The sequence below is a fragment of the Phycodurus eques genome, chromosome 11, assembly GCF_024500275.1.
Source record: "Phycodurus eques isolate BA_2022a chromosome 11, UOR_Pequ_1.1, whole genome shotgun sequence".
Classification (NCBI taxonomy): Eukaryota; Metazoa; Chordata; class Actinopteri; order Syngnathiformes; family Syngnathidae; genus Phycodurus; species Phycodurus eques.
In genome coordinates, this window is record NC_084535.1 from 7,887,766 (window position 1) to 7,904,072 (window position 16,307).

The 16,307-nt window shown below is 39.6% G+C and overlaps 1 protein-coding gene across 1 annotated transcript; it reads left to right on the plus strand.

The window, feature by feature from the left end:
• Nucleotides 1-105: 105 nt before the first annotated feature.
• ubac2 (UBA domain containing 2) lies at nt 106-8,125 on the plus strand. The gene is given in 11 exon segments (XM_061690042.1): nt 106-296; nt 1,535-1,659; nt 1,889-1,927; nt 1,929-2,009; nt 2,304-2,410; nt 2,485-2,608; nt 2,686-2,733; nt 3,136-3,244; nt 3,326-3,468; nt 4,761-4,889; nt 5,817-8,125. Coding segments are annotated over 11 exon segments (1,044 nt in total). The 5' UTR covers nt 106-265; the 3' UTR covers nt 5,925-8,125.
• The last annotated feature ends 8,182 nt before the right edge of the window (nt 8,126-16,307 follow it).

Genomic DNA, 16,307 nt, shown 5'->3' on the forward strand with positions numbered 1-16,307 from the left:
CCCTCTAGTGACCAAGTTGCAGAAGAAAAGTTTAGCTTCCGTTAAAAAAATAAAATAATAATAATAACTCTTCTGGTCTTGTGGGGCTTCCGTAGTAGAGGTGGCGCTCCCCTTTCTGTCCCTACTAGCCAGGCAGCCTCCACAACTACTCCACTTCTCATCCCAGCATGGAGCGCTTCTTCAACTTCACCTCATTGTTTCGTTCGTAGTTTTTATTGACACAACGCCGTGTGTCTTCTCGCGTGTTCTGAAGCCCTTCGACGTTATGTTTAGCACCACTGGTTCGCGGGGCCTGTGTGAGTATTCCCGTCTTGGACACTTAGATGGCTACATAGCTAGCTCAGTTAAGTCGATTAGCATCGAGTTGTCATTTTTTTATTCCCCCCCCCTCGAGGCAGAAGGTATAAAACGCAATTACTTGCATTTACGCTGTTGTTTTTAGCGTGTTGGGTTGAGCCAGCTGAGATGTACCTGTTGAAATATCCAAAATTAGTCTTGTGGATTTAAAGTCAAAGCTACATCTTTGACTTAAAATGAGCCTTTCCTCAGTTTTGTCAAAACTCTTCAAGAAAAATCCAATCATCAAATTTATTGCCAACGGAGCCGAAACCGCATGATAAAATGTTTTCCTTTTGTTCTAATGAACTACCGTTTTTCAAAAATTAAAACCTCAAGATTTCTTCAGAAAATAGTTCTTCAGTTTAACGTTTACAGGTGTGCATCATTCATAGCTGATCATAGTGATTGTATAGAAAATAATTTGAAACTGAAAAAAGTACTGCGCTTTAATATTATATCAATATATAAAGGTTTTAGAATATTTTACTCCATTTTCTACATGAGCATAATAACAATCAAAATTCTCCCCTGCCACTATTACTTATGTAATTTTCCCACTTTCAAATTCACCCTACAGGACTCGATTGACCTTGATTTTGGCCCATTAGTAGCTTTTTTTCTCATTTTGATTGATTGAACTTCTTATTTCCAACATGATGAACAAAAGAGGAAATGAAAAACCTACAAAATAAACACAATGTACTGCTGGTTCAAAAAGGAGTAGGAAGAAATGAAAATGTTTTCCGATCCTACATCTTCATCATCACGTCAGATTAATCATCCGTCCAGAAGTAAAATACAATAAAAGTGCACATTTTATAGAGGCCTTTTATTGTGGGCAGCCTAAGACACACCTGTGAGGTTGATTAATTATCTAGGTAAACGAGAGATGCTCACTAACACAGAATTGTGACAATATTTAAGAGAAGTAGGCCGTTTTTGTACATAGGCTTAGGTGTTTGAGTTCAACTCATGAAAAATGGGATTGAAAAACAAGTGCTGCGTTTATATTCTTGTTCGGTATACATGCATATAAATATATATAATAGTGTACGTACATGAATACATACTATAATATATTTCTAAATATATCTGCCCATAATGCCTATACACATGTACCACATATAAATACATACATGTATACAATACATACGCCCAGCAATTTAACAATAAGGTTCTGTTTTGTGCTTTCTAGACAAGGCTCCTCTGTCCAAAGGCCTCCTGCTAGTACTGAGCGGGTTGACGGTGATGCTCAGCCTGCTGCCAAAATACCAGCACATGTTTGAGTACAACATGCTTGCCGTCAGCCACCAGCAACAGGTATAAAGTCCTCTCAGGACTGTCTTTTATAAAGTACCTGAAAGCAATACTAGGGTAAAAGTACTGTACAAGTACCTTAACAGAAAAGTAAAAGTCACCTTGCAGTATATTACTTGAGTAAAAGTCTTAAGGTAGCTGGCATTTGCTGTACTTGTGGACGAAAAGTCATTTTCTAATATTCAATTATTAATGGGAAACAGTGTCTCACAATTGGGATGTATCATTGTAGGTGTGGCGGTTGCTGTGCGGCCGGCTGGTGTGTCTGGACTGTTAAGGACTCCTTTTGCAGCGGCCTTCTAATATACAACTTCCGAATCTTTGAGAGGAGATTTGGCTCCAGGAAGTTTGCTGTACGTATCAATGATGATCAAACTTTGATGATATGAGATGGTGAAGGCTACTTGCTTCCACTTGGGGCATCGCATTTGCCTGAAATGGCTACTACAAAGCACAAAACGTTATTTATGAGGGCCTCTAACTTCTATTTTCAGCCATTTATTGCGGGCTAGATTGGACTGGTGGCATTTCAATTCATTTCAATTGGAAAAAAAAATGATTTGGTAGTGTGATTAAATTGGTAAAATTAAACTTGTAAGTCAAGGTAGTAAAGGTACCTACTGCCTTCTGTCTGTCTTCCTGTGAAGTCCTTCCTGTTGGGCACTTGGTGTCTCTCTGCACTGCTGGACTTCCTGTTTGCTCAGGCGCTCTCCTTGTTCTTCAACTGCGAGGTGGAGGAGTTGCCCGCAGGGTTGTGAGTAGCATCGACATTCTTGCAAATGAAATCTTATCATAACAAACTTGATCGTTGACTCCTGACTTCCACAGGCTGGCCCCAGTCTTTGCCCTTTTTGTGCCTTTCTACTTGTCCATCCCCAAGGTGCCAGTTTCCCAGGTCCTGGGCAGCATCAACATCAGCAACAAGACTTTGGTCTACATTGTCGGGCTGCAGGTATGGTTCTATTCAGCTCTCTGAATTGTCTCCCTTTTTTCGCACGTCTAATTGTGAACCTTCCACCGTCTTTATAGCTGTTCACGTCCAGCCCCTTCATGTGGCTCCTGGCGCTCAGCGGACTGGTGAGTCACATGATTGTCCAGAGGCCTAGTAGAGGACCAGCGTAAAGTATGTGGACCCTCGAGTGGTTCAGTAGTTCAACAACTCAGAATTTCAAGCTAAAATGTCAGGAAAATCTGGTGCAAACATCAAACATGAATACCAAATCTTTACATTTTGACTCTGAAGTATTTGTTTACAAACAAATAGTGAATTTTCCCTAATAAAATATGTCTCCGAAAGGATGACCCGATTTGAAAGTGAATTGGGTTCCCATTATTTCTTATGAGAAATATTACTTCGAAATCTGTACATCCAAAGTAGAACATTCACCTCAGAGGGTCCACTGTAGTAAGCTAAACTGGGCTAAAAATGTCAACACACCATATCATGACACAATATATTCATTTATGTATGTATTTCAGATCTCAGGTGGTTTGTACCACTCCAATGTCCTCTGGCTCCAGAAGCTGCTCTTTGTGCCTGCCTGGCTGTGTGCTGTGGCACGTTACCTCCTGGAGCCCCTCTTCTCCAGTGAGTCCAAAACAGAGCCATCGCAGTTCACACAGCAGCGATGTACAAACATGATCATGTGTGTTTATTTTACCCTCGAAGCTTCTCAACCAATCAGTGAGGCGCCTCTGGGGATGGGCGCCACACTTGACATCCAGAGGCAACAGCGGATGGATCAACTGGATCAACAACTGTTGCTGGCCCAGTTCAACGAGGCTCGCGCGAACTCCAGACACCAACCACAAGTAGGGCCTGCTATCACTTATTCTTAGGGTCGCGGATGAGCTGCAGCCTATCCCAGCTGACTTTGGGGAGAGGCCGGGTTAGGGTTGAAAAATTCCAGGAACTTTCAAAGTTGGAGTCCATGAGAATTCATGGGAGTTAATTGGAATAAAGCTGGAATTTACAAGATTGATGGTTGGCTCTTAATAGGGAACTTAAAAATAGTTAATGTTTTAGCATAAGCCTGACTAAAACAACTAGATTTTATGGAAATATTGTGGTACCTTGATTTACAAGTGTCCCACCTTGAATTTTTTTAGTTCTGAACCGTTACGTAGTTGATTAATTAATTAATTAATTTTGCTTTGTGTTATGAGCCAGAATTAAGAGCGAGCTCCAGGCACGCCACAGCTCAACTGAATAATAAAAAAAATATATTACAGCACTCTAATACCCTTACATATGGGCAAGGACAGCGATCTATTTTGCAGTATGCTTATGACAAAACAAAATGTTCAAATGTATCTTTTCACATGATACATTTTTATTAGATCAGCCTCAATTCCAAGTTAATCTTGCATATTTGCAGTTTGGCTTTCACAAATTCACCTAATTGCAGAATTTTATTTTGGGTACACATTCTCCATTATTTGCTCAAAACTCAACTATTTGGTGTTTTTGTGCTCAGGTCAAAGCAATACAAGTATAACTTTGGCATCATCTGATTGCATTTCTGGTCAAGAAACTATCTTGAAGTGAGTTTAGGAGTTTTATTTCGACAAAAATAGTTGTCATCTTGTGGCATCTTTGTGTTAAGGAATTACTGTATGTTGAAGTGAGTTTAGGAGTTTCATATGGGAAAAAAATAATACTTTCCTGCCATCTTGTGGCATCTGTAGGCAATATAGACCTTTTGGAGGGGAGGGCTTACGGATTTTCACAATTCGCAGCAGGGCTCCCTCTCTAGCCCCAGTGAATGATGGAGGTTCACTGTATTTCCAAAATTCCACATCTTGACTTCCCATGGTGCCCTGCGATTGGCTGGCGACCAGTTTAGGGTGTACCCCACCCATTGCCCAAAGATAGCTGGGATAGACTGCAGCACGCCCGTGACCCTAGTGAGGATAAGCGGTTCAGAAAATGGATGGATGGACTTCCCATGGAAATTTACCGAAAAGTTTCTTGTTTTAACTTTGTCTTCAACAAACCTAACTTGCATGTTTGTGGAATGTGGGAGGAGGCCAGAGCTGCCATCACTTATTCATCTTAAGTGGAAACAATCTAAATGTCCAAATTTGTTTCCTTTTTGTCTCAGCGGACTGGGTTGCTCCAGTGGATCAGGTTGTTCCCCTCCTTGAGACGCAGAAGACAGGCCTCGCCGCAGGCTCAGACACAGCCCTCGGCACCTCCGCCACCATTAGACAACCCAGTCGTCGAGGAACAGGTGCAGCCATGTTTGCCTGTGCTTTCTGATTTGAACACTTCTAAAGAGATCCAATTCAAGAGACATATAAAAAAATTCTACCTTTGTGACGCTAATAATGCTCATTTGGATTGGTACTGGATGCATTACAACAGGTTTTTCTAATGTTGACCCACTCCTGAAACTAGACAAGGTACCACATTATTAGACATAGTTCTCAGTATGATTCAGTGCGCTTCTACACCACTGAAAACTCTAACCACAATAAGAAATATTATATATTTTCTTTGGAGACAGATAATTATTAACTGTGGATTCTTTTAGTAGAAAATGTCTTTTTAAAGGAGACATTATGCAAAGTGTTTTTTTTGGTCATTTTTCTGTGACATGCTTTTTGTCAAATTACCCCTAAGGATCAAGAATTATAGTTTACTTTTCTCACACTTTTCCTAGTCTTGTTGAAATTTGTGTGATTTGAGGAGGTAGTCCTTTGTCATGCAAATGAGCCACTGCTCCCCAACCCCCTTTACTCTGGGCCAATGTAGAGGGGTACATCCAGCGGATATGTGGCCAAACATCAGAGGCAGTTATTTTTTTATTAACCCCCAAAGCTGAAATGAGAGTGTGAACTGCGAAGCACACACAAGACAGTAAAAGCATCGATAGATATTTTCACTAGTCTTGGCAGCACTTCATCACCAAGCTGTTGACAGTTAGGGCGTGGATCTCTGTATGTGCTACATACAACAGACACATCACCAAACACAAGGTTCAAAAGGAAATATGGCAATAGAAACAAGTCTTGTATAGCCCTACATCGTCACAAGGTGGTGCTAAAGAGCTTTGCTCATTAAGCAAGATGTGCTTTATGTCTATAGCTAAATGCTAATGTCCGTGCTTACATGATATTACATGCCTCTCACTCTATCAATGGCTCGCCTCCTGCAGGTTGCCAGGTTGGTGGAAATGGGCTTCTCCCGGATGGATGCCCTCGAGGCCCTTCGCGCGTCCAACAACGACATCAACATGGCCACCAACTTCCTCCTGCAGCACTGAGACCCCCGAACGTGAGCGCGGGATGAGCAGCGAACCAAAGCCGTGCAGCTGAAAACAAGAAGGCAGAGAAGAGATGGTGACAAAGGAAGTAGTGTATTGTGCTTGTGCAGATAACTTGAAGGCTGCGCACGGCTGATCACGCCTCGAACGGAACAGTTCTTACCAATCGAGGAGGTTTGAAGCACAAAGTGGGATGTCATAGTGGACAAATGTACAAACGGCAAGCCTCACATTACAACATATATAAAAAAAGATCTGTCATTTGTAGAGGGGTCCTTGGTTTATGACAGACCCGACACACAAGGTTTCGAGGTTATGGACTGGTCACAATGAAGTATTTTTCGCAGCGGCATAAAAATACACAGAACCGTCACTATTTGTGAGGATTAGGGACCAAGCCCTCCCACGAATAGCAAAAATCCGCTAGTAATTGTCGCACTCCATATTTGCCTATGGATGTCACAAGATGGTGGTAATGCAATACATGAAGCTCCTCAACTCATGTCAACATAGTTCCTTGGCACCATTTTACCACTTGATGGTGGCAATCCACTACATGAAGCTCCTCAACTCATTTCATCCTAGTTCCTTGGCACCAAAGTGCCACAAGATGGTGCCAAAGAAATGCTCATATACAGGGCTCATCTCAACTCACAGGATTACAAATAAATATTCATAGTTTACAAATGAGTTGATTTGGAAAACAATCACTGGAAGTGTGAGGACCCTGGTGTGTGTGTGTGTGTGTCTGTGTGTGTGTGTGTGGGCAGGGGTGTTGCAGAAAGAGCATAAAAATATGTGGATGGGTGTGAATACTAGTACATTTTAATCACGCAGCACAAGAAGGCGCACTTAGTTACTGCCGTACTTGCTGTTTTTCATTTGGTTGTTTTATTTTTAAGGACTAGAAGCGTTTTTCATCTAAATGTTAGTTGACCTCTGCCATAGTGTGGGTTAGTTTCAGAATAGGGCACGATCCGACTACAAATTCTGGTTACATCGCCATGGTAGAAATGGACCCCTTTGTACTCCATTGTAACCAGTGACCCTCATAACTGTGGTGACCATATGCAAAACATGCCAGAACAGATCCTCAAGGCAGAAATGATATATTTTTTTTTTATACAGTTTTCATCTTACACTGGAATAAAAGGTGCATTGTTAACTTGGCAAGGAGATCGGATAGTCTTACTCTTAATGCCAAAACATTTCGATTTGCAGTATAAAACTATGGAGCACATGAGATGCATTAGCTTTCTTCTAATACACGCTGTCCATATGTTGTGTCTCTAAAATGTTTTTTTTTTTTGTCTTTAACAAGTCAGCAAGTGTGACTGACTGATTGCAGCAGATCTTTGCGAGGATGCATGCTCATTTTGTCTTACAGGTTAGCTGCGTCATCTCAGGTGAGATCATGTGTTCTGTTTAATCACGGAATGTTGCTCTTTCGCACCCCCTCACAGAACACATTAGGTGCACCGGTACAAAAACATGTCCTCACTATGTTCTACTGAGAAAATATTACAAATACAGTAGCTCCCACAATGATGCAGTGCAAACTACAACCACAATAATATACAAATTTTGTCCTTTTTTTTTTTATCATCAAGCTTTTCTCTTGCAAAGGCAGCTCTTGTACTCAATCTCTTTGCAGCTGTACCTAATGTTGTGGCCATTGAGTGCAAATGCCCTTGATGTATTATATTTTCCAATGTTCCCCTATTTGAAACAAACCTTAAATGTTTATTTATTATGCAGTAAATACGACAGAGGCTATAGCACATACCACAATGTGTGTGTGTATACTTTAAATTTTCAAGAGGCAGCAGCTGTGTATTGTCAGTGAAGGGTACCAGTTCTGTACTTTGGTACAAAAATAATATCGCTAATATGTGACCGCACTTGAGTGGAGCCTGATGATTTGTAGTCGAAGTGACAAAATCATGTGGAGATGTTGCTTGGAATCACAATGTAACAGAGCCTACTTTTATTTATGAAATAAATCAACTTGCTGATTGAACTACGCCATACACGGGAGACTTTCACCAAGGAACACAAACATGACTTCCGCATTCCAAAAACTTGCATGTTAGGTTAAATTAAGACTAAAATGTCCATCGGTGTGACTTTGAATGATTTTGTCTGTATATGTGCCCTATGATTGGCTGGCAACCAAGCCAGGGGATGATATTGGGGCCCCGGTCTACCCCGCCTCTCTCCCCAAGTCAGCTTGCACACACAATTGCAACATATTATAATACACAATAAAGGCAGGTGGCACAATACAGGCAATTAAGTTTTTAAAAGCTCTTGAGTAGTATTCACAGATAATATTCCCCCCCGCCCCCTTTCAATGAATTCATTATTCACCTGATTGTGGAACATTTCGAAACATTGCTGAAATTCCTGTATTTACCTTCATCCAGAATTGTGTGAAAATGTAATGGTTTCTTCCTTTACCCAGCCCTAAAAATTGGTTAGTTATATTAACATTATGTTAAGTAGCTCCTGCTAAAGTGAAAGCAAGTTTATTTGTACAGCACCATTCATTCACAAGGTAAATCCATCGTGCTTTACAGAAATTAAAAAAAATATTAAAACGAGATTGAATTAAAAGGTAATAATCAGGACACACCTTAATATAAAACCGCTAATGAGAAAAAAATGCTTAAAGAATTAGTCCATTTGTGGTTGTATTGCAATAACTATACAATCAGTGTTCAAAATCACTATGCTGTCTTGACACACGATGGCGCTCTTTGGTTACAAAATGTTCACCGACATAATATCAGAATTCACCCCCCGCCCCCAAAAAAGTCTGGATTGTTCCATTTAAAAAAAAAAAACAGGCCTCTTGATTTGATTTGTAGCCTCTCATCTAGTTAAACAATGCCACTGATATATTAGAAACAGCAGTGAGTATATGCAGTGCAGTTCCACAACCATAATAATAAGCATAGTGTTAAATGAATACTGAATTTTTGATATACCTTTTTCTTGTATTGGATCTCAGAATGCCTAGGTGTCCCTCATGAAGTGTCCAATGGGTGCTCTGGCCAATAGATGGCCCCATTGAGTCAGCTATTGTTGCCAGGTTACTGTGTGCCACGTCCACCGGCTCCACACTGAGCAGACGACATCTGCTTCGTCCATGGAGTTTCAACAATATAATACATAGTGGGGAAACCACCATTGTTTTAACAAGTGCACTGTGTTCTGCACTGCAAGCTTTTTTGTTTTAATGACGGTTTTTTTCACAGTAGTCATTTTAAAATGGGACAGATATATTTTTGAGGCTCCATTCAATTTAAGGGCAGATCACAGTAAATACTTAAAATACCACTTTAGTACAATTCCCCCCCCGTTATTCCCAGTAATGTAGTCTGATCAGAAGTCTTGCGTGAGGTACGCCTGAGAACACTCACTTCAAAAGCCAGTTAAATTACTGTCACTTTCAATTTGAATAATAAAAAAAAGGCTTAGCGATGATAATCGGTGTCTTTGTGTCTCAGCCGTTTTTTAATTAAATGACGATGAAAGAAAACAAATCCAATGAAGACCAACCTCTTCTTTGAAATAAAATGCCTCCTCACCGTGTAACGATCAAGTTTTGCGCAATATTACCTTTTAATGTTAATCAATGCCACATTGCTAAAATTGGGCCCGATTGTCGTCGCTATGCGTGTACCCTGTATTAAAAAGTCAATTTCGGAGTATTTCAAGAGTTAAAATTAATCATTTAAGGAGAAAGCATGTCAATCATAGCACTTTACATCCTCACCTTACCACATCCACCTTAAATTAAATCACAAATAACATTGGGAGGGACTCTAGTGTTAAGCACTTGGGATTATGCAGTCAGTCAGGTTTGAAACTCTGCAAACATCCACTGCTATGATGCACGGAAATAACACCTTGCAGCTATATTATTAGCTCGGGGCGTTTCCTGTACTTGTAAATAAGATTTCAAGATGGCACACTAGTGCACAGTTTTCCTCACAAATAACATGGTTTTCCACATGCTGTACACATACCTTGAACAAACATTTTTCGTTAGGTATTTACATTTCAGCATGTTTTGTTATGAGTTTGTTTATTTAAAGAACCAATATATGGTTAACTCCAAAATAGTGATCCATGGTTTTACTTTACTTTTTGTTTTCAAGGAAACATCCAAGGGTCTTCTTGATGCATTCATTCAAAATTAAGAAAACTAATCCATATGTAATCACATGTAATTAGTTATATTACTCGAAGAAAGTAGTTGAAATAGTTACACAATTATTACATTTTCAACAGTGTAACTTGTAATTGTAACCAAGTGCATTTTCTACGTAATCTTTCCAAAACTGCTTACTAGTAATGTTTTCCCCCCTCTACTACCTTCCACTGCTGTAGGATATTTCTGCACAATTAGGACAACTATATGTTACAAGTGAGGCAAAGTAACATTTTATAATGTTAATAATAGTACTAGTAGCACGCAGTTGTCACCCAGTGCACACAGGTTTGCCTCAGCAGTAACGTGTAGTTGTTCTACTACTGTAGTATGCCAATATTGTCCTACTAGTGAGGACAAAGACCAAACTAGTGCATGGACCTTAAGATGGATATCAAGGATATTCAAATGTATTTGCTATCCTTGATATTCAGCTTAAGGTCCATGTACTACAAATACCATGCTCTTTGCCCTCACTGATAAGATAATTTGATTAGTAGAACATGTGTAACATGTTTTTCCACCACTGTACAAAATTTGTGCAGACAAGTAGGACAACTTTGGCATACTAGTAGGACAAGTACATGTAAATAGTGAGGCAAAACGGTGCACTAGTTAGATGCGTGTTACTAGTACTACTAGTATAGCGCTAGATGTTAACTAGTCAAATTCTATAATGTCACTGGTCGCTTTGCAGCTGTTTGATCATTTAAGTTCACTTGTAAGGTTTAATTAGTAGGCCAAAGGTGGCACTAGTAGTGGTAAAACATTATTAGTACTGTAAGACAGTTGTTTTACTAGTGTGCTGAATTGTCTTACTATTGATAACAAACTATTGACCTTAAGCTTGATCTCAAGGACGTTGAATAAATGCTCACGCGGCTTTCCACACAAGCTCTATCCATGTCTCAGTCTGAGTGGCCCAGACGACAACTCCGCCGCCGTTCTCTTCCCTCGTTGCCGGCTCTGTTGCCATGGTGAGTGTGTGCCATGGCAACGCTGTATGCAAGAACCTTCCGTCCTGCTCTGATTGTGTGTGCGCGCGTGCGTTCCTGTGAATCATTTTGTATGGCTCGCAGCGATAAACGAGTGATCCCCACACTCAGTGACTTGAATTGTCAAAAGTATGAGAGGAATGGAGAACAATGTCATGTCTGTTCTCCCGCGTCACATGAAGCCGTCGTTACATAAGACAAGAATGCTAAATGCCTCCCACTGGTGTTCGTAACTAGTGGCCACACGTTCCTAAGAACATATAGGAATGTTCCCATCACGTTTTAGCGGGGTGCTTGCCTTCAGGTTGTGCACATGGTTTTGCGGTTCTTTGTAACCATCAGGCCTTAGCTGGGTTCACTTGAGTTATTGTGGTTTAAAGTTATGCTTAACTTGTTTTTCCATACCTCGTTAAATCTTGTTGATGCTGTAATTGTTTTATTTTTTTATAAATCTGATAGCGGGTCTGTGCCTAGACCTGCTACGAGAAACCAAGACCGCAGAGTCTGGGGGGGTGGAGGGGGTGGGTAATTAGTAAGTTAAATAGCTTCTACAGTTCAGTGACAAAGCCAATGGTCATGATGATACTGATCAACCGCACAATTAAATTATGTACAATATTCTTGTAAAACTACGACTTGAATATAAAAAATATCCAACTTTTCATCTTGAAAATAGATAATTTTATTATATAAAGGTTACAGCTGTAATCTAAAAAAATATATATATTTTTTATTTGAGGGGATGTTTTCCAGACCGACCCACAATATGTGAAAATCTGCAAGATACAAACCATATAAAACTTCTTAAAAATTAAATAATTTTACATCCCCCACACTTGCTTTACTGTGACTGAGGAGTGAATGAATAATGCTTGAAATTGTTGTGTCTTTGAGTGCCGAGAAAATTGCTACGTATGGGCAATGCGTTATTATTATTGTTGTTGTTATTGTTATTAAGGTTACGACTTTAATCTTGTGCTTTTATGGGGTTCATAGCATTCCAGTGAAACCAAAGAAGGTATTTTGTACTTTAAAGAGCAAACCAAATGTAAAAGTCATTGTCTTAGTGAGGACACTTTAAGGGAAGTCACTTGTCACTGGCCCTGGCACTATCCTTTGGACACTGACACATCGCAGACATTCGAAGTAAAAATGTAAATGTTCTCTGTTGACAAGAATGGAACCAGAAGCAGAAACCCCCCATTAAACCTCAGCATGGCCCCTTGTAACACCGCCCACAGCCACCCTCTCAAGAATCTCCCAGTGACATCTGACCTTTTACTGAGGTTCATTTCCTCTGTAACTGTACACACACACACACACACACACACACACAGCAGTGCAAGTCAGAATCATCTTTATTCGCCAAGTATGTCAACAACACACAAGGAATTTGTCTCCGGTGGTCTTAGCTGCTCTAGTACGACAACACACAGCCATTTTGACAAAAAATACTTTTGAGACATAAAAACACACTACGGGAAGTCACTGAGCAATGAAAGGGTACTGATAATGCGGTAATGCCGATACAATGATAATTGTGCAAATGATGCAGAGTCCTCTAGCAATTGAGAGCAGTTTGAAATGACTAATAGCGTGATTATCTGGGACAGTGACAATTGTGCAAATGGTGCAGCGTCGTCAAGAAACTAAAGCAGTTTAAAGCGACTAGTAATGCGATAATCTGGAACAGTGACAATTGTGCAAATAGTTCAGATAGTTCTCACACACATGAATGGCGACGATTGTTCAACAACAGATATGCAAATTGTGCAGAGTGACGAGACTACTAAATGATGTTTCCTCTTCTGCGGAATATACACAGCAGATCTATTGCTACCCCTTTTAGTCTACGGAAAGCCGTTTGAGCATTTATTCCATCCAGCTAAAGGTCCATGTACTAGTAATGTACTAAGGCGCTCTTTGTCGTAACTATCCAGCCCAAGGTTCATGTACTAGTACAGCGGTGATTTGAGAGTTTAATTCGTTCCATCACCACACTTGAAACTCAAAACACGCATATCTCCAATAATCTTTCTTTAAAAGAATGGACATGTCATACAAATAACCCCCCCCCCCAAAAAAAAAAAAAAAAAAAAAAAAAAAACACCAAAATTTTTTTAACATTGAAAATTGTACAGTGGTACGGAAAGTAATCAGACCCCCTTAAATTTTTCACTCTTTTTTAATATTGCAGCCTTTTGCTAAAATCTTTTATGTTCATTTCCCCCACATTAATGTACACACAGCACCCCATATAAACAGAAAAAAACTGAATTATTGAACTATTTTGGAGATTTAAAAAAAAAGAAGGGAAAAACTGAAATATCACACAGCCGTAAGTATTCAGACCCTTTGCTCAGTATTTAGTAGAAGCACCTTTTGAGCTAATACAGCCATGAGCCTTTTGGGGAATGATGCAACAAGTTTTTCACACTTGGATTTGGGGATCTTCTGCCATTCCTCCTTGCAGATCCCCTCCAGTTCTGTCAGGTTGGATGGTAAACATGGGTGGGCAGCGATTTTCAGGTCTTTCCAGAGATGTTCAATTGGGTTTAAGTCAGGGCTCTGGCTGATCCTCTGCCATTCCTCCTTGCAGATCCCCTCCAGTTCTGTCAGGTTGGATGGTAAACATGGGTGGGCAGCGATTTTCAGGTCTTTCCAGAGATGTTCAATTGGGTTTAAGTCAGGGCTCTGGCTGCGCTATTCAAGAGCAGTCACTGAGTTGTTCTGAAGCCACTCCTTTGTTATTTTAGCTGTGTGCTTAGGGTCATTTTCTTTTTTGAAGGTGAACCTTCGGCCCAGTCTGAGGTTCTGAGCACTCTGGAGAAGGTTTTTGTCCACTGTACATTTGCTCTCCACAGAACCTGGATAAATGGAAAATGTGAGCACAACGCGCCTCTGTAATTTCTTGTTCTTGTTGGGGTCTACAGTGGTAGATGGACGTTAAACTTCAAATCAAGGATGTCAAAAGCGTTTTAGTATTTGTTTGATATCCTTGACATCCTGAAGGTCACTAGTAGGCTAAAAGTTGCACTTGTAGTAAAAAAACAAACAAAAACAAAAAAAAACATTACAAGTTGTTGTAATGTTTTTGTGCTGCATCATCTACTAGGCAAAGAGCATACTAATACATGGACTTTAAGATGGATATCAAGGATACCGAATAAAATGCTCTAACAGCTTTCCATATACTGTAAGTCTTTTCCTGGATAAACCTGCTCTGCACCTAAATATAGGAAAATTGTACTAAAAAGTTATTGTGATTTCTAATAATTCCAAAGAAGTTAGGGACATTTATGGATTTTCTTTTAACAATTGCATTGATTATTATTAATTATTAACTTGATTCTATTATTAATTATTAACTTGATTCTATTGGTGTGAAACTGCTCAGTTTTGTCACCATTTTAAATAGGTTAGCACAAAACAATAGTTTATTTTAATATAATTTAAAAAGTAATTCTGTTTAATATTAAAAACTATAAATGTTATTAAGATATTGTATTAAATATTTGTAAATATTACAAAAATATTGTATAATTAAAAACAAATGAAAATTTTCAAAGCGTTTAAGTAACCATTTTTTAGTGCATCAGTTGCTTTTTGTTTTAAGTTTTATAAAATTGCCCTTGCATTGAGGGAAAAAAATGCAAAGTACTTAAATTATCTTGACACATAGTGAAAGTGTTCATCAGTTAAACAAAAGGATGATATATGTACATTTCATTCTGCCTGTCTGACATTACAGAGACAACTGTTATGAAATATTATGGTCTGCTTATCTCAGTCACATCTGTAAAGCCAGTTGATCATTGGATTTTGAGTTGCCCAATGAAATTGAATCTATATTACAAATAACTGTAGAAATACATCTCCGATTTTGCGCATTTTGAGCATTGCCATTCATCTTTTCCGTCCTTTTTGCATTTGTCTGTCAGTGTGAAGACAAAGATAACCCAATGTCCCCCCCCCCCCCCCCCCCCAGTTATGTTGAAATACAAAGACGTACACCGCCCCTCCTTTCTTGTCTGTGCTGATTCACAACGGTCAGGAACCTGCCAGCTCTGGAAGCACGTCTCCATGGAGACAAGGGTGGGAAAACGAGTGATGATGTTGCTGGGAGAGAAGCTGTCCCATGTGTCACTTGTGTGTGTGTCGTGCACGCTACGTAACAAGGGGGGAGCTAGAGAAAAAGCGGTCATTTGGTTGTCCGTAGCAACGCTTGACCAGATTATTTTTGTCCTGTGGTCATTACATTGTTAAATCTTTCAAGAGAACTCGAACAGTAATGATATGCAATGCTGCTGTTTGTCATTCGTGGACAGTACAGCTTCTGGCAAACCTTGTGACATGCAGGTTGAAGACATTTAATGTAGCATCTTCTTCATTGTTATTTTAAGCGTATTATACAGTGTCTGTGGAAATGAAATCTTTTTTTTCGCTCCACAGTCACGTCACATGTGGGTAGCATGGTGGTCTAGTGGTTGTGCCTCAAAAATATGTGCCCCAAAAATGGCTGACGACCAGTTCAGGGTGTACCCTGCCTCTTGCTGAAAGTCATCTGTGTTTGGCACCAGTTTACAAGTGACCCAAATGAGGATAGGCATTATAGAAAAGGGATAGATGGTCAAGCAAGTAGCTGCGTAACACGCCTGGCGGTTTTTAACGCGATCATTTTTTCTAAAAATTGCTTTTCACGGTATATTTATTTACTCTAATGCCCTCACAGGTTGTCGCCAATGCACTTTTCAGCCATTTATTAGGCCACCTGAAAAATAAATAAATAAAACAGTGATTACACACACAGAAGCTGCTGTTGGCCACAGCTCTCGCCCAGGTACTCACGCAGACTTGTCGGTGTCACATGCCACCCTATCAAGCCCCGCCTCTTGAAGGCACATGTAGTATACACACTCTACAATATTTATAGTATTTTAAAACGTTGTATGCTTGCCATCAGTTTAAAAAGGTTTAAAAAGTATGTTTTAAAAGGTTTAAGTGTAGTTTAAATGTCTTTCAATTGTGTAGGAGGGGTAAAACAATAGATTCTTTTTTTAATATGGTTTCTCTATTTCACAGATTTTCACCTATTGTGTGTGGGACATAATCTCTGAAATAAACAGAGATTCACTGTATAGATTATGTAATTTACCTGTTGACATGATT